Raw genomic sequence first — 19,137 nt, 5'->3', positions numbered from 1 at the left:
ACTTCCGTTTTTCAAACCTCCATAGTTTTCGCTATGCATGTCGGTATTAATGGGATTGTCACAAGATTTTGTAACGGATGGGTGATCTCTGGATGGAAACTCTCGGTCTCTTTGATTACTTTCCAAAGATGATTCCCTCCGGTGCTTCGCCGTGTCGGAAAACATCTCCTCCTCCTCGTGGCTTCTGTTTGAGGGTCGTTTCCTTCCCGGTGTTTGCTTCCGCCCATAGTCGTATCTTCCCCGCCCCTTGTCACGGTGGGGGGAATCTCTTCTCTCTTCACGTTGGCTGATTCTACCTCCAAAGTTTCGTTTTGGAGATGATGCACGCATCCATGGTCCAAATTCTGTGACTGCATTTTGCTTTCTGGTTCCTCTTCTCACCCCACAACCTGTTGTCCCATGTTTGATTACACCACAGTCGAAACAAAACTTGGGAAGCCGCTCGTATTGAAAGCCAATTAACATAGTTTCCCCCTTAATCTTCAATTTCCTTCCTCTGAGTAAAGGTTTGTGGAGATCTAAGGTGATCTTAACCCGTAAAGATTCACCCCATCCCATTCCTCCATCATCCACGTCCACTTCTTCCACATGCCCCATTGTCGATCCGATTTGCTGCCCCACCACCATACTCATGCACGCCAAGGGGAGATTATTCATCCGGACCCAGAATGCTGCCTTGTTGAACAGGTATTTTGATGGTGGGGTCAAACCGTCGAAATCCTCAATAGCAAACAGACTCCCTTCAAAGACCCATGGACGTCCCTCCAGGACTTTCTGCTTATCTCTTTCTGTCACAAAGTCCACTAGAAATAAGTTATCACCGAGGACTTTAAAAGAAGGTGTTCCGGATGGCTTCCACCCTCGTAAGAGTGTAGATCGAATGATCTCCTTGCTAACCAAGTGATCAGCAATCAGTTTTCCCACTACACAATTTTTTCCTTGATGTACTCCTATCTCCCACGCCTGGTCCTGTATTTCCAATTCCTCGCCTTCCATCTCCGATAAGGAGAAGTTGCTCCACATTCTTGTGAGTTCATCTTCCATTTGAGATCCCATCGTCGTTATTTCTATTCCTTCCACAGCCTTATAAAAGCTTGGAAAACAATTTCTTCTGCCCCAGAACTTCAATTCCAGAGAGAAAACCAGCCTAAATCGGTCGAAAAAACTTTCCCTGAAAAAACTCCCAAAACAACTACTCCTACCTCCTTCTCCCTAACAGATCACAGACAAATAGTAAGCGCCACCACAAAGGCTGCACCAACCATTGCCCCCATTAGGTTTTTCGAAGGAGAGAGATAACATGGAAAATTTTTTGTCTTTATCTCATTAGGTTCCAGGCATTCTAATTTAATAGAATAACTAATTTAATTACTTTTCTAAAATAGGAGTTCTATGTAATATGACATGGTTGACCTAATTAAATTAGAAAATTATTGTCCAAAATGAATTTTGTCACATATTAGGTTTATGGAGTTCCAACTCCCATTACCATCAAGGAAATATCATCAACGCTAAAACCCTTCCAAATTTGAAATAAATTTCCATAATTGGAAACCTTTCATCCAAACACATTAAAATGATGTTTGAGGTTTTATGGAGGTAAACTCATAAATCTATCCTTATTCATAACTTTCCTAAATTGTGAATCTTAAACATCATATTCTAACCTTGTTGGAATTCTCACATTACACGTATAAGTCTTGTGAAAAAATCACAACAAATCCCTTTAGGAAATTATCAAAACCAAAAAAAAAATATATATTTTTGAGGAAAATGAGATTCCAAAAATATTAGGTCAAGGATTTTGGATCCATAATTTTAGGGTTCATGAATTAGGATTAGGATTAGCAGTAGAGAGCCAGAGATTTACTACTATAGGGTCAAATTAAAAATATAATAAACGTAATTTAAAATAAATAAAAAAATAAATATTTTTCAATTTCAACCGTTAGGTTTCCACAACTAAAGTTTTAGAATGATATTATTTAGTAACCCTAAGATTTGATGTTTCGTCATTCAAATTCAATAGTTTATTACTTTTTGAAATGTTAACTTATTTTCTTTTGGATAGACATACAGTGGGAAAACCGTTAGCCACATCTGCGCTATCACCCCAAAATGACTAGTCAACTTGGACCTTCCTTAGAATTTATTATAAAGCCTAATTTTACCTAGTAACTAGGCAATGTGAGACTTAATACCCATAACTATATTTATAAACCACCCACTTTATGTGGGTTTCTTCTCATCTTTCCAATATGGAACCGAGGTGTTACAAACTCTCCCTCTTAAATTTCTGACGTCCTCATTAGGGGCATGTCGTGCAGTGCTCCAGTACCACATCTCTAGGGTTGACTGGCTTTGGATAACATCTCTATTTGTAGGCTTGACCTAGGTTGTACTGTGTTACCAAAATTTATCTTTACAGTACCATCAAGGTATTGTTAGATATAATCAAGGTTAACTAAGTTGTTTTGGATATTGGTAAGGTGACTCTCCATTTGTTAATAACCAATTTGTGGGCATTAAAATAGGTTATAAATTCAAATATGGACAAGTAGTATAAGAGGAATTAGTCTATTATAATTTTCATTATGAGTAGGTATTCAACAAATCCAATAAAATTTCTGCAAATGTGACCAATGGGCCAGGCCCAACCTTGCCCATAATTGGGTTTTACTGAGGAAATTAGGCCCCAAGCAAAGAACCAGTTTGACTAAAAATATTCCACTAAAACATCAAGATTCCTGTCATACCAAGTGAGAGAGATAGATACCTTCTGAGGTTGAGATAGAATTTCATTGGTTCCAAATTTCCAAGCCTCTCTTATTGGTATTGGATTTGGAACCAACATGAGAGAGCAATAGATATTGCAGTCGGCTCCCTCACTTTCTTGATGGCTACGTCTCAATCGCAGTGTCCACCTTTGGGATTCTCAGGCAACTACTATCATCTCTCTCAAGGTGGCTGCGTCAGACAGAGCAGTTTCTTTGATGGGAAGCCAGTGCTTAATCAAGCTGTTGGCTACTCTGTTATCCTTGGCTTTGGTGCCTTCTTCACTGTTTTCACATCTTTCCTGGTGGGTATGCCTTATCTTTTCATAATTGTCTTTTTCTTTTTTTTTTCTTTTCTCCCTCTATTAATGTTTGGTTGACTGTACAGTAATTTCTGTACAGGCCGGCTCAACATATTTTGCGGCCTTGGACAAAACTTTGAAATTGGGCCTAATTTTTTTTTTTTTTTTTTTTTAAGTAACAATTTTTTTTTTTTTAATTCAATTTTTTCTTTTTTAAAGTAACATATATATATATATATATATATATATATATATAGTATTAGATTTAGATACATTAATATCATTTTCATTATCTTTTAATTCTTTTTGATGAGTTTTTTGTTCATTTATGAGTTTTTCACCTAAATTATCCTCAATATTTTATTTATCGCTAATAACAAATTTATTTAGAGCTCCTTTTTGAGATTCAATCAATTTGTCTTCTTCTTCTTCCTTTTTTTTTTTTTTTTTTTTTTTTTTTTTTTTTTTAAGTTTTTCATATCCAGATGCATAGTAGACATGTTTAATTAAAAATACTAACAAATTAAACAAACACGATTTATCAAAAAAAATTATGACTATAATAAAATAAATGACAAAAATAGAACAATAAAACTTGATTTGACAAAGGAATTATGAAGCAGTTCTTGGAGATAGGACAAGAGACTTAGTCACTCGGAGTCGGAGAGGAAGAGAAAATGATGAGATAGGCAGAGAAGAAAAACTCAGAAAAGAGCAAGCAAAGAGGAGAGGTAAAGTGGAAAATATAGAGACTGATATTTAAAATGCCCATGGTTGACAGCAGTTTATATTTTTGGCTCTTGACTTTCCCTAGATGGCTAAATAATAAATAGAAAATAAATGGTAATATTTTATTACTAACGTTTATATTTTCTCATCAAAAACAAAAAATTTCTATAAAGAGGGCAAGAGGATGAATGAATGATGTAGGCGTGTACTGTAGCGTCAGGCGTGTACTGTAGCATCAGGAGCTTTAGGGAATTGGCGTAATGATGTATAAGGCTTTAATGCTTTGTCCTTTTTTAATTTATTTTTTGAATTATTTTTAAAATTTATAGTGAGCTTATTAATTGGGGTCTTATTAAATTGAGGCATTAAATTTGGATAAAAAAAATTTTTAGGCCCTATTAAATAACATTTGGGCCTTCAATTTTTTTTTTGGTCAAAAATAATTTTTTTTTTTTTAATTTTTTTTTTAACTCAAAAATTTTTTTTAGGCTTTATTAAATTGGGGGCCCTAGGCGAGGGCCTAACTCGCCTAGGGCATGAGCCGGCCCTGTTTCTGTATTTGCCTAAATATATTTAACATTACTGTTTTCATCTTGGTGCTGTAGTCTTTTGTTGAAAGAGAGAAAAAAAAAAAAAAAAAAAAAAAAAAAAACTGGTTGGGCTAAGACAATGTTTATTTCAGACGTCTTACTTGGGCTCTCCAAGATTTAGATAATAACCCACCATCTCCACTGCCTAAAAATTAGCAACAAATCCCATGTATATGAACAACCAATCTCCACTAATCAACTATAGTCAGTAAACAGATCCCTCCATGGAATGTAGCAGCTAACAACCACTTTGAGTAAGTCAAAAACACTAAGCGTAAATCTGCATCATGAAAAACTAAGCGTAAATCTATACATGTTTGAATTAAGTTCTCTATAGGTGCTACAAAGCACCATTGCAACTTCACTTACCTCCATTGAATTGTCACTCTTTTTACAATGTCCCTATTAAAGTTTAAAACCTTTCAATTTAGTATATCGAACTTTTAATTTTTTTCAAATTCTCACGTTCGTTAGAATTTTCTGTTAAATCCTAACAAAATTTCCAAAATACCCCCCCACCTTTTTTTTTAAAAAAATTATTTAAATTTTTTTACTAAGATTGAAACATGAGTATTTTTGCAAATACCGTTAACTTGGGACCAACGTCTTAATCTTTGTAATTTTTTTCTTTCTTTTTTCCCAAAACAAATGAGGGTATTTTGGAAATTTTGTTGGATTTAAAGAAAAATTCTAATGGAGGGGCATTGAAAAAAATTTAAAGTTCGATTCATTAAATTGAGAGAAATTGAATTTTAGGGAGCATTGCAAAAATGATAACAATTCAAAAGGTTAAGTGAAGTATCTTCTAATTATTATTAAGCCAATTTTTTTTCTTCGTTTCTAGATGCTTTATGTAATATTTTCGTTTGGATTTTATTTAGCTTCCGCTTGTTTCGACAAAAAACGTTTTCTGATAGTAAAACGTTTTCCGTTGAAAACATTTTTCAGGAAAACTACTGGATATGTTTGCTAATAATTTTGAAAGGTATTTTGAGTTGAAAAAGTTTTTCATGCGATGGAAAGTTGTGAACTATATATGTTCATTTTTTAATGATACTAGTATGAATAATCATCTCTTTTTGAAGTCTAGGCCACCGGTTAACTTCCTTTTTTTTTTTTTTTTTTTTTTTTTCCCCTGGATAAGGCAAGTATTATATCATGCCACGAGAATTTGTGTGTCCCATTTGCCTATCAAGAATTTCAGGAAAGCCCTGGTAGGAGACTTAATTTTGAGGATTTTACTCCAAAATCCACTGGTTCCCTAACATCTTTGGTTATACTTCAGAAATTGTTCTTTAAATCAGTCCCTAAACACTTCTGGCTTAAACTTTTAATGAATTGTTTGCTCCAAATGCCAAGGTTATTGAAGGGGTTACCCTTGCAGAATTCCAAGAATAAGTTATTGTCTGTAACCAACCATTTTCTTTTAATGTCCTTTCTTTTTGTTATTGGCTATAACAAAAACATTCCAAGAACAAGGTGGAACTGTTTCTCGTTTCTTTTTGTTTTTATAGAGAAAACCAAATTTGATTCAAGGACATTGAAGTTTCCCTTTAATGAAACATTGTCTGTCCACTTTATGTTTGTTTTGTTGATGCTGTCAAAGATATAGATGAAATATAGAAGCCTATGATTATTCTCTGCCACCATTTGTTTGAAAATTCATCACGCTTGAAAACTATAATTATTATTACCACTCAGTTTTTGGTTAATTTATTGTTTCTGACCATAAACTTACTTGTGGGATCAGGTATGGCTGGAGAAGCGTTATGTTGGGTCTCGCCATACATCCGAATGGTTCAACACTGCAGGGAGAAACGTCAAGACTGGACTTATTGCTAGTGTGGTTGTATCTCAGGTAATTTCCACAGTCTTGGCACATTTAGATGGACCTGATATTTCTATTGACATAAAATTTTAATGGGGGAATTTGTAAAGTGGACATGCGCTGCTACAATCCTGCAAAGTTCCAATGTTGCTTGGGAATATGGTGTCAGTGGGCCTTTCTGGTATGCTAGTGGGGCTACCATCCAGGTATCTTCAATGAAAATTTGCCTCCCTTCAACTGTTGAAATTCTATAAATTCTTCTCATCATTAGAAATTCTATAATAGTAATTGATTTTAATATTGTTTTTGAACAGGTACTCTTGTTTGGTATAATTGCTATAGAGATCAAAAGAAAGGCTCCTTATGCTCATACTGTTTGTGAAATAGTAAAAGCTCGGTAAGTTGTGTACTGTTTGCTAAATACTTTTCTGCTAGATCTTTTGCCTCTAACTTAATGATAATCTTCATCTAATGCCAGTTGGGGGACTCTGGCGCACATTGTCTTCCTTCCCTTCTGCTTTTTGACAAATATGACTGTAACAGCAATGTTGCTCCTTGGTGGATCTGCTGTTGTAAATGCACTGACTGGAGTGAACATTTATGCTGCTAGCTTTCTGATACCACTTGGAGTTATTTTGTACACACTAGCTGGAGGACTAAAAGCAACCTTCTTGGCTAGCTATATACATTCTGTTATAGGTAATTTACTCGATTATTGTCTGAAAATTTTCTATGTAATGTTTGATTTATATTCTGGTCTTAGCCTGAGATTTGTTTTGTTTACTTTTGGCTTCAGTACATATTGTTTTAGTCATCTTTGTCTACTTGGTTTACACGGCAAGCAGTAAGCTTGGTAGCCCTAGTGTTGTATACAATCATCTGGTTGAAGTAGCAAGCAAATCAAGAATATGTGAGGAGCCACTTTCCCATGATGGGCAATCTTGTGGCCCAGTTAGTGGGAATTACAAAGGGTCTTACTTGACAATGTTGAGTTCCGGCGGGCTTGTTTTTGGGATTATCAACATTGTTGGCAACTTTGGCGCTGTGTTTGTTGACAATGTAAGCCCATTTCCCTTGTATTTTTCCATTTTAGAATGAGCCTCAGATACTAACATTTTTCAAATAATAAAATTCTAGGGATATTGGGTGAGTGCCATTGCTGCAAGACCTTCATCAACTCATAAGGGCTACTTGTTGGGTGGGTTAGTATGGTTTGCAGTGCCATTCTCTTTGGCAACATCACTGGGTTTGGGAGCACTCGCCCTCGATTTACCGATTACAGCAAGTGAGGCAAGCCATGGACTTGTTCCTCCTGCTACTGCTATAGCTTTGATGGGGAAGGCAGGATCTGTTCTTCTTCTTACTATGCTTTTCATGTAAGTACTTACAGGAGACCTGGAAGGGTCAGTTAAATCAATTTTCATTTTGGTTTTCAATATTCTAAAAGATTGGCTGATGTGAAATACTATAAGGTTTGCATTTTGTTTTCATCTTAATGATTTTTCCTACATTTGAATGCCTAATATGCTCCAAACTCCAAGTTCTCTAAATCCTATATATTTAACCTTTGATTATGTTTATAATGATCAGGGCAGTGACATCTGCTGGTTCATCTGAGTTGATTGCAGTATCCTCATTATGCACATATGATATCTATCGTACTTACATAAATCCAGAGGCAAGTGGGAAGCAAATCCTTAGAGTGTCAAGGGGTGTTGTCCTTATCTTTGGATGCTTTATGGGGATGTTAGCAGTAATACTCAACAAAGCTGGGATTTCCTTGGGCTGGATGTATCTAGTCATGGGAGTGCTCATTGGTTCAGCAGTTATGCCGATTGCTTTTATGCTTCTGTGGAGAAAAGCAAATGCAATTGGTGCCATCCTTGGTGCCACCAGTGGTTGTGTTCTTGGAATAATCACTTGGTTGTCAGTTACAAAATCCGAGTATGGCCGGGTAAATCTTGATACAACCGGGCGAAATGCACCGATGCTTGCCGGAAACCTTGTCTCTCTACTTACCGGAGGAGCTGTTCATGCTATTTGTAGCATTTTGTGGCCTCAAAACTATGACTGGGGTACCACTAGGCAGATCACAGTGGTTGAGAAGGAAAAGAGTGAGCAGCCAGCAGAAGAGTTTAATGAGCAAAAACTGATGAGAGCTAAAGCATGGATAGTAAAATGGGGTGTTGGTTTTACTGTTCTGATTGTCATATTGTGGCCTCTTCTCTCTCTTCCAGCAGGTAAATTCTATTACTAGGTAGCTGCATGAATAAGTCCATGCTATTGTAGTCTTCCAAACATAATTGTCCTTTCAGTGAAGAACCTCATTGATATATGACAGGGGAATGATATTTAGTAGGCTGGAACGTGACAATTGATTTTTCGTTTTACTTATCGTAGTTGTTTGGTAGTTGTATAAGAGTTTATTAAATAGCATTACTCTATATGTTAATGAAAGATCCATTGTCCCGACTATAATTCGGTAACTTAATTTTGTATGATGCAGGAGTATTCAGTAAGGGGTACTTCACATTCTGGGCAGTGATTGCTATGGCATGGGGCACCATTTGTTCTGCTGTAATTATTGTTTTACCACTAATAGAAAGCTGGGGAACCATCCAAAGCATTGTTTTGGCCATGTTTACAAATGACAAGCTCATGGAAAAGGTGGAGGAGATGAATCTCAAGCTGCGCACAATCATGTTGGCTATTCCTGAAGCAGAGAAAATTTACTTACTTGAGAAAGAGAAGGCCAAGAGGAAAGAAGCATCTGAGTAGTAAGTTCAAATCTACATATGTATAAGCGTGGCTAGTTTCTTTTTGCTTGAATGAATCTTTTAGACTGCAATTTGGAATAAGATTCTCTCCATTTCATAGTCAAGATTTAAAGTTAGAGCATCTAATGGTAACCATCCCTTTTGAATCTTTTACGAGGATTTCGTAATAAATATGGTCTTTCATGTGAAAATACTAGTTTTCCAAGTAGATTTGGCTTAGGTCCTGTATAAATAAAAAAAAAAAAAAAAAAAAACTATAATTTTTTCAACGGTCTGGATTTAATTTGTAAGCTGGCTTCAAACATGTAGGCATCAATGCGTTTCTGGTGTACAATGTCCATCAATAAAATGAAATTAAAATTGACGTTGAACCATAACCCCTCCATATGGTGAAATGTGCAATCCGAAAGTTGTACTATAATATCATGAACCGCCCTTTTGGAATTTAATTGAGGAATGAAGGCGCAAGATGAGCCAAGGTGCAGGAGTCTAGGGCAGCCTGCAAAAATTAGAGGGAACTTTCCTTTTTCCACGAGAATGGGGCTAAATTGGCTAATAGAATAGCTTGTATTTATTAGAACGGAAAGAATAGGACAAAAAAGAGTCATTAATAGTAAGAAAAAAACACCACAATATTCCATTCAGGGTTTCTCTATGTGTTATAATGATCTTATGTGAATATTATTTAAGCTCATAATAGATTTACATATTAGACTTGAGGATAGGTTAGATGTGCATACTTGACTTGTTGGGTCTAAACAGCTTAGTAAAAATGGATCAAAAGCCCAAATATGAGTCAATAAAATTTAATTGTATTTATAAGTTTCCAATATTTTATTTAAATATTTAAATATTAAACAGTTACAAAATTTAAAAGATTTCACAATATCATGCAAATATATGGTAATGCAGTTTGTTGACAATTTCCATTTTAAAGTTTGAGTTTAAAAATTTAAAGCAATAAGATAAAGACTGCTTTATATCTGGGAATTCAAATTTTATCGAATTAATTTATTAAAGCATATGTATTTTCTGAAAATATCTTATCTCTCTTCTAACTAGATGCTTTTAAAATTAAATTCCTAGAAGCTATCTAAAAGCATTTCCAATGGAAGAGCCATATTTTTATGTAAAATGGCTCTTCAAAACTCATTTTTATTTAGTTTAACTAAGCCATTTTAAGTGTCTCTACATCGGATTAGCTATATTTCTAAAAAAAAGGTGGGAAAAGATTTGGGAAAAAAATAAAGTAGGAGAGAGAAACACTAAAAAATAAAATAGTTCCCTTAAAAAGTGCGATTACATTTAACTTTTTTTTTAGCTCTTCTAATCAAATATCTATTTTACATATATTTTTGGCTCATTCAATGTGAGAGGTTTTTTAAATATTTAAAGAGCTATTCTAGATAAAAGTAACATTTAACTCTTCCATTGGGAATGCTCTTTAAATGGATTAAACCCCCTACAACTCATGCACGTTCTCTCATTTCACTCACAAACGCGTTTCTCTCTCTTTTATCAAAACTCACGTACAAGCTCACCAATGCGTACGTGTTCTCACGCAACCCAAATCCGCATAGAATTTCTCTCTTAAAATTCTCGATTTCCGAGAAAACTTTTATTTTCTTTTCTTCTCTATCGTTCTTTAGATGTACCTACTAAGGAAATTTCTTCATCAATATATTTTTTTTTAGATATTGTGTGGTTTGTAAACGTACACAGTTAGATTTATAGAAATTGTTTTTCAGATTTTAGAAATAAAAGATATAAATATAAATATATAGGGAAAAATGTAGTTTACCCTCCTAGGGTTTAGGGTTTAGGGTTTAGGGCCTGAAGTTTCAGGAGTTTTTCAATTTTAACCTCAAAGTTCAAAAATTGGCAATCTACCCCCTGAAGTTTCAAAAATTGGCAATTTAAACCTTTCGTTTAATTTTTTCGTTAAATTGGACGGAAATTTTTTTAAAAAAGCATGAGGGTAGTAATGTAATTTCATAGATTTCTGTCTATTTTGATGGAAAAATTAAACAGAGGGTTTAAATTGTCAATTTTTAAAACTTCAAGGGGGTAGATTGTCAATTTTTAAACTTTGAGGTTAAAATTGAAAAATCTCTAAAACTTAAGGGGGATAAACTGTATTTTTCCTAAATATATATTAAATACGAAGCTTTTTGGTTGTTACTTGCTATCAACAAAATTTTTTCTAGAAAAGCATATCTTGACCGAATCTGTAATTGAGGAAATAGGGACTGTTTTTGTCATTTAGGAACCTTATATATATATATATATATATATATATATATATATATGTATGCGTAACTGCACAAGGGTATTTATAAATTGAAAAAGGAATGTTTCTTTTGGTTATCAAATTTTAAGCTTTTTGAACCATGAAGTTTCGATTTAGTCATGATTCATAATACCTTACTGCAAAGGTGTAAGTATAATAAACCATACAAAAATATTTCTTAAATTATTTACCTATAAGCATACAATGCGTTACTGCAATGGGTTTAAAATTTAAATGAATTAAAGAAATATGAGTTTTGGTTAAATTTGTTTTTAGTGAACTACACCAACAACACCCGTAGAGTAGTAATATGGAAAAAGACAGAAAAACCGAATTTGTTTTTAAGGAATAAGCTTAGTTTTGTCTTTAGTAAATTATACATACAGCATCCATTAATGAAAAAGAAGTTAGCAATCTGTTGATCATGAAACTTGGAATTTCGTAGAAAACTCTTGGAAGGTTGAGTTGCTTATTTGTTTTAATAATAATAATAATAAGGGGTATAATTGATCCAATTTTATTAAGGGATCGGGCATAGTCAAGATAGACTTATAGATAGAACCTATGTGTTTAGCTTAAAGTTGATATAGCTGAATTCTATCGGTTTAGGTGATTAACGGTACAAATCAGTCTTAATAGCTGCAGTATGAGGTAAGGGGAAGTCCTTAACTCCTTTCAAAGTATTATTCATTTGCATAGTTTTTTATGTAAAACTTATTACTTGTTTTATTTAAATGTTTATGTAATGTTATTAAATGCTTATGTTATCTACTTATAAGCTTACAAAGATTTATATGTCACTTTTAATATTGACATAAGAAGTTTTCAATTTAGAAAAAGAACTATTTATTGTCACTTGAGATTTTAAGGGTAATTCGTTAAAGTAAAGAGAAGTAAACCTTCCGACATCTTGCCCAAGGTTGAGCTAAGAGAAAAGAAGTGAAGGAAAAGAAAAGAGTTTTATTATATGGGGCAAGAGCGTGGAGGAGATAATTTTGGCCCAAGAACTCAGAGAAAAGCAGCACGGTACCAGCGCTAGAGATGGAAGTGCAACCCACTGAAGGACGTTGAGAAGGTTGGATCTATCAGTTTTGCCAAGTTGTGTGCACGTTAGTTAATTGACTAGCACCAGAAGTCATGTCTGCGGCCGCAGGCGCTACCACGGTCATAAAGACTGTGCAACCCTAGTACACAGGGGTAACAATGTACATGTCCTATTAAGAGAACAACTTTATTAAGAATGATTTTTTTATTTATTAGATGAGTATTCATTGTTGTTCTTTTGAAAGAGAAAAATATTTTTGTCTTGGAGATTTCATAGAAGAAAAATTAGTATTTTAGAAAACGATTTTTAACTTAACTGTTTTATGGTTGAGGTTCTACTTACTGAACAATTTTTTTTTTTTTTTCTCGCTCACCCTTATTATATTTTTGTTTTCAGGGAATAAGCATGAAGGAATAGGAGGCCGGAATGGGAGTTAGGAGGACCATAGGCTTATGTGTTGTGCAAATATCGACCTAAATTAATAGGCAAATAAATGTACGTTTAACTCGCAAGTGTACAAGATCAATATAATAGTATAGGATGCAAGTACGAGATCATTTCAACGAGGATTGCCATAAATTATGCTTAAAATAAATTATGTAATTAAAACAAAACAAAGAGTGATTTTTGATTTAATAAAGATAAAGGTGGGGCTTTGATATCCACCACTAACCATGCTCAAATAATATAATAAGGACATGGGTGTATACTCTTTAAGCTTTGCCAACCTAAGGGCATGGGTGTATACTCTTTAAGCTATAGATTTTCCTAAGCAATGAATTAGGTATGAGTATATACTCTAACTCTTTTCTTTCTCAAAAGATTTAGCATGGGTGTATACTAAGTTGTTCTTTAAGAAAGCATAAATCTATGGAAATCGACAAATACACGGAACCTAGGGCATGGGTGTATAGTCCCAGTTTTCCATGTTAATTAATCCAAGAACCCGATTATCCAAATTGACTTAATTAATTAAACCATACCACATGCATATGTTGATCAGGTACACACATATGAGGAATTCAATAAAACAGGAATTAATCAAGTTAAACATCATAATATGATTATCACAAAGATGCCAATATTGAAATATTAAATAAACATAATTAGGGCTTCAATCTAGCCCTACTAAAGAGTTTAGTTACACATGAGTTTGATGTTAAACATCTTTATAAAATAAAATAGAAAGGAAAAGAATAAACTCGAAACTTGAGCTTGAAGAGCCTCCAATTCTTCTCCTTGGAATTATGTCTATTCTATAAGCTTAAGGGTCTATTTATAGGCCTTAGGAACACTTTAGAAACCCTAAAAATTGTAGCTTTTGCGTTCTAGTTCGCCTAGAGTTTTGAAAACCCTAGTAGGGGTGAAAAAGGGCACTTTCTGAAATATGGTGCTATTGCCTTGCTCTTCAAGCATGGGTGCGCTCAATCGCGGCCCATGTGAGCTCGATCGCAGGTTTGCGATCGAGCCTCTTCTTTTGCGTACGAGCGCAAGCTTGCGCTTGTCTAGACATTTCTTTGGTAGTGAGCTCGAGCGCATGTCCCCTACGATCGATCACACTATCAGAACCACTAGCTTTTCCCAAATTTGTTCTTTACGCCCTAGACTTCTAGAAATGCTTCATTTTCTTCCAAAAACCTATAAAACGAAGAAAATACAAAAAGGAAATAAAATTGCACAAGCTAACAAGACTAAGGAATTAACAAATATACATTAATGGGCTAAAATATGGATATTTTAGCACTTATCATTATGTCATGAAATATGTTTTCTTTTATATTAAGTGCACTAGCACAGAGTTAGGCTATTTGGATTTTTAGAACTATGTTGTTAATTTACTTGTTTAGAACAAATGTTTTCGCATTCAATAGATTTTTATCATGCATTTATTTCCACATTTAGTTAATTGCTCTGGAAAGCCTTATAATAGTTTGCGCCTTTGAGAGATCAAGTTAGCAAACCTAACCCTATAGGATCAGGGGCGTTACAACTCTAAACCCGAGTTATGGGTGGAGACACAACTCTAAACCCGACGCATCCAGACACTCGTCCTAGGAAAGTAACCATGGCTCTGATACCGTTTGTTGGGAGATAAAGCGGTTATGAAGTTTTTACCAAGAGTACATCAATATATATAGTTGAACACAACTCTAGCCCAAAAGACTAAGCTAATGAGCTAAGGTCAACTTAGGTATATTAAGTACTCTTGTCTTTTATATTTTCTCAATGTGGGACACAACACTCACAAGTGCACTCACAACAATCTCCCCCTCACTTGTGAGTCTCTTCACATTGACCCAACTCTCCCTCGCTTGTGAGTCTTTTTACATTTCCAAGAGTGTATCACGTCAAGAGTTGAGGATGAAGACACAACTCTAAACCCGAGTAGTGAGTGGAGACACAACTCTAAACCCAACGCGTCTAGACACCCGTCCCAGGAAGGTAACCATGGCTCTGATAGCATTTGTTGCTACCGTGCACAACAATGATGAATAATATGGAATCGAAAGAGAGAGATCAAGAAAGAGTTGCGACACAAATTTACCTGGTTCGGCAATGTGCTTACGGCAACAGGAGAGAGTGGATATATTTTACATTCAATGATTTAGGGTTACAACATAACATATTTATAGGAAAACCCTAATTATAAGTATTTTAGAAAACCCCAAAATACCCCCCACAACTTATTTGTCCCAAAGCCCACATAAACTAATTACACCCAATGGGCCAGTAGTAGAATATGAGCTACTTGTTCCAACAATCTCCACCTTGGCGAGTATTCACCTCTTTGAAGATAATCAAGTATTGGGCCTCCACCTGGAACTGATAAGTTTAGGGATGCCGCCTCCTTTCCTCTCCTTTCTAACACTTGGAGACATTGCTTAAGTCTAAGCAATGCTTGAACTTGTCTACGGTAACAAGCTTCGTCAACATGTCCGCTGCATTCTCAGAAGTGTGAATCTTTTCAAGTAATAATTCACTTGTAGCAACCAATTCCTTGATCTTGTGAAACCTCACATCAATGTGCTTGGTTCTTGCATGATACACCTGGTTCTTTGCCAAGTAAATGCCACTCTGACTGTCACAATACAACGAAACTCCACCTTGCTGAATACTGATGAGTGCCAAATAATGTATATTTGTACCATTTCATTTGCATTTGCTAAGCTTTTAGCTTTATTATTTTATGATGTTTTGGTTAGTTTTAGTGTTTTGTTGGTTGCTAAGGGAAAAATGTGCTTTTAAAGGGAAAAATGCAACTCATTCCATTAATTCTGGGGCTTAAGACACTTTAGGGAGCATTGGCAGCAAATTTGGATCGAGCGATTATTCGCACCCGACGAGTCCCACTAAAAACACCATATCTAGAGTTGTTGAGCTCGGATTGAAGTGATCCTGACGTCATTGGAAAGGTAACTCAAAGATATACAAATTCATGTTTGCCAAGAGTTGGCTAATTCCAAAGGTAGTGCGCTTGAGCGCACACGCGCCCATCGAAAGTGGAAAGTTATGCACGAGTGTGATTGAGCGTACCTCATGTGCGATCGAGCGCACTCGGCCGACCTAGAAGCACTGAAAGCCTAAAATTAACTTATCAATATCATTCTTTTCTATTGTAAACGCATGGAGATGCGCCAGGGGTGCTGTACTTTGTCAATTTTTTGACTATTCTAGGTTTTTGGAGCTTTGAACTCCAATTCTTTTGTAAGTTGTCAATTTCAATGAATTTTTCAGTTTCTTTATGACTTATTTTGTCATGAAAGGCTAAATCTTCAACTAAGGTTGAAGATGAAGCCTCACCATTGATTTTTTTGCATATTTTTATGATTTGTTTATACAATTATGTCGTTTAATGTAATGTATGTTCGTATCAATTCAATTGTGTGACAAAATTGTAATTGATTGTTGTTTATAAATTGTGAAAACGTTGGATACTTATTGTGTTTCATCCAACAGATACATCGAATGATTTGATTGAGACTTATATCCATTGTGATTTGTATATCAAACAGATACAGTGGATGATTTGATCTTAATTGGATATTCGCTGTGATTTGTAATAGAAATGGATTCATTGAATGATTCAATAGGATTTTATAAAAATAATAGAACATGCGTAGGATTTTATTGAAATTCAGATGTATGAACAAACATGATTATGTGTGCTTTGATTTGGTGAGGTGGATTCTGAAAACCTTAGTTTTTTTATCTTTTGATTAGTTTTATTTTATTTTGTTTTCAATTTCAAAATCACAAAATTCGGAACTAGGTTAAAATAGGATTAGTTTAGATAAGAACTAGTTTTCACGACACAATTTCCTATGGATCGACCTCGCACTTGCACACACTGTACTGCACATGACTCGTGCGCTTGCGAGTAATTATAATTTGCACATCAAGTTTTTGGCACCATTACTGGGGAGTTGTTTGTTTGTAAAAATTGATTTTTGTTTAAATTGATTTTTTTCTACTAGTTTAGGTAGATTTTTGTTTCTTTTCTTTTTGCAATTTTTGTTTATTTTTATTTGTTTATGTGCTCTTTCATCTAACATAAAAAAAAAGAAAAAAAAGAGAAAAGGTTGGTTGTTTTTGTATTTCTGTTGCAGTGTCGACAAAAATTAGTCCCTGCCACTGCGATCGTTTGTACCGCTCCTACGCTCGAACACACTCTAGCACACTGGTAGCAGGAGATCACACCTGCACTCGACCCATCCTGCGCTTGTGCTCAAGTGCATTGCACACTCGTGCTCGATCGCATTCACCTACGCTCGAGCGCACTTCCAAAATCTGCCTAAACAGACTAGAAGCAGCTAAGTAAAAAAAAATTTTGCAAATTCTTTTTGTCCATTTTGTGTTTTGTGTTTTTATTTTTCTTTTCTATATTTTTGTTTAGCCTACTGTCCAAAAAAAAAAAATAATAATAATAATAACAAACAAAAAACAAAAAACAAAAATTTGGTTAATGCTTCATGTGGAAGTGTGCTTTGTTTAAAGAGTGAGGGTAAGCATGAATTCTCCATTTGGTGATTTTGATGCTACCCCTAGTTGTAGGACACCCACACCCACACCCACTCCTACCAACTACCCTCACCATTTATACCCACGTGGACCATGTTCATACTGCTCCAACCCTTATCATAGTTCGGGTAGTTGTTCATCTTGGGGACAATTTTTCACATGAGTAGAGGAACACCAATTTCTCCAGTCCTAGGTTTGAATTAATTTCCAATTCTTATAACCCGGATTGGAGCAACCATTCTGATTTCTCGTGGCAAGCTCATGCTATAGGAAATTTTGCTCCTCAATTTCATGAACTGCACCATTTTGAATATTCGCAGTTCGATAATCCATCTTCCATTCCTTCATCATATGGCTATCTTCCTCAACAATCTCCACTGGAAGACTCTCTCAAGGAATTCATGCAACTAACCGGCCAATCCACGAGGCCCATGCCACAACCAGAATTATCATTGGAAGACGCACTCAGTGAGTTCAGGCAAACAGTCAACCAACCCATTCAAGAAATCACAGATGTCACTATGGCCAACACTGAAGCAATTGCAAGGTTAGAAGGACAGCTCGGTCATCTAGTTACTGAATTCAGCAGAATCGAGGAAGAGGAGCTTCAAAGTCAGGAGATGGCGAGAGGGCAATACATGATTGATGAGGATGGTTCTAGCAATTCTTGTCATGAGCATGTCCAATCCACCACCACAGTTGGGAGTGAGGAAGTTGTCAAGGAGACTGTTAATGAGTCAAGTCTAGAGGATCCTTTGGAAGCATGCCTTGCTCAATTTGGAGATGATTTAGATTTGGATAAGTTACTTGACCAAGCAGATGCAATATTGGATTCTACTCCTGAGGTGCGTATTGAGAATGGAGAAACCACTGAGATATTATTCCCTAAACCATCTTCACCAGCAGCTAAGCCTCTCATTGTTGATAGCTACGAGGAGGAAGAAAAAGAGGAGCAAGTTGAGTAAATTGAGCCCCCACCAACTCAAAAAGTGTCCAATGACAAGGAAGTGAGTATTGAAGCTCATTCATCCGTCACAATCCCTCTTGAGACAGTTCATGAACCCTAAGCTTCAATTCTTCAATGTCTCAAACAGCCATCTCAGGCTAAACTTCTCAAGGATCTATGCACACAAGATCACAAATCTAGGAACCATGTTCCTAAGAAGATTCTTCGAAGCAAGCAACTAGGCTACCTGAGGTGGCGAAACATCCTTCTGGAGGGATATCAAATTCTAAAGAAGAAATGGTGGAAGGGTTTGGTTGGATACCCAAATGATCGGGGAAAGTGCAGTATTTTTTTATTTTTTTATTTTCCGTACTTTATTTTTGAGTCTTTTTCTTTTGTCATTTTATTTCTTGTCATTTTATTTTTTTTGTTTTTTGTTTCTGACAACAATTAACCTTTTGATGTTTGTTTCTGTGAGAAAATATTGCTGTTAGTTTTGTTGATAGGTGTTTTGGTATTCAAGTTTGGGGGACGCCCTAACCTTTTTCACACCTCGATATTCCATACTTCTGGTAATGTACTTCTTTACTACACATTGAGGGCAATGTGTAGTTTAAGTTTGGGGGTACGGAAAGACACTCTGTCTTTTGTTTGTTTTAAATTGTTTGTTTGTTGTGTTAAAAAAAAAAAAAAAATTGCTATGTTGTTGATTGAGCATAAGTTACATTATAATCGTGGTTTGCATGTCATTGGTTTGTTTAACTTATTGAACACATCATGTCATTAGAAATCTGAGTCATTTGACTCATTTGATTGGATTAGAGAGACTTCACATGT

General features: G+C 35.2%; 1 protein-coding gene across 1 annotated transcript; it reads left to right on the top strand.

Annotated features, from left to right (window-relative positions):
- The first annotated feature begins 2,738 nt into the window (after positions 1 to 2,738).
- LOC132164620 (urea-proton symporter DUR3) lies at positions 2,739 to 9,104 on the top strand. The gene is made up of 9 exons (XM_059575155.2): positions 2,739 to 3,079; positions 6,146 to 6,253; positions 6,334 to 6,429; positions 6,538 to 6,620; positions 6,702 to 6,922; positions 7,020 to 7,282; positions 7,361 to 7,599; positions 7,814 to 8,463; positions 8,730 to 9,104. Exons 1-9 carry the CDS (start codon positions 2,897 to 2,899, stop codon positions 8,999 to 9,001), a joined length of 2,115 nt encoding a protein of 704 aa, XP_059431138.2. The 5' UTR covers positions 2,739 to 2,896; the 3' UTR covers positions 9,002 to 9,104.
- The last annotated feature ends 10,033 nt before the right edge of the window (positions 9,105 to 19,137 follow it).

The sequence above is a fragment of the Corylus avellana genome, chromosome 8, assembly GCF_965113065.1.
Source record: "Corylus avellana chromosome 8, dhCorAvel1.hap1.2, whole genome shotgun sequence".
NCBI lineage: Eukaryota > Viridiplantae > Streptophyta > Magnoliopsida > Fagales > Betulaceae > Corylus > Corylus avellana.
Note: the sequence above shows the minus strand (reverse complement) of the source record. Positions and strands in the feature narration are given on the sequence as shown.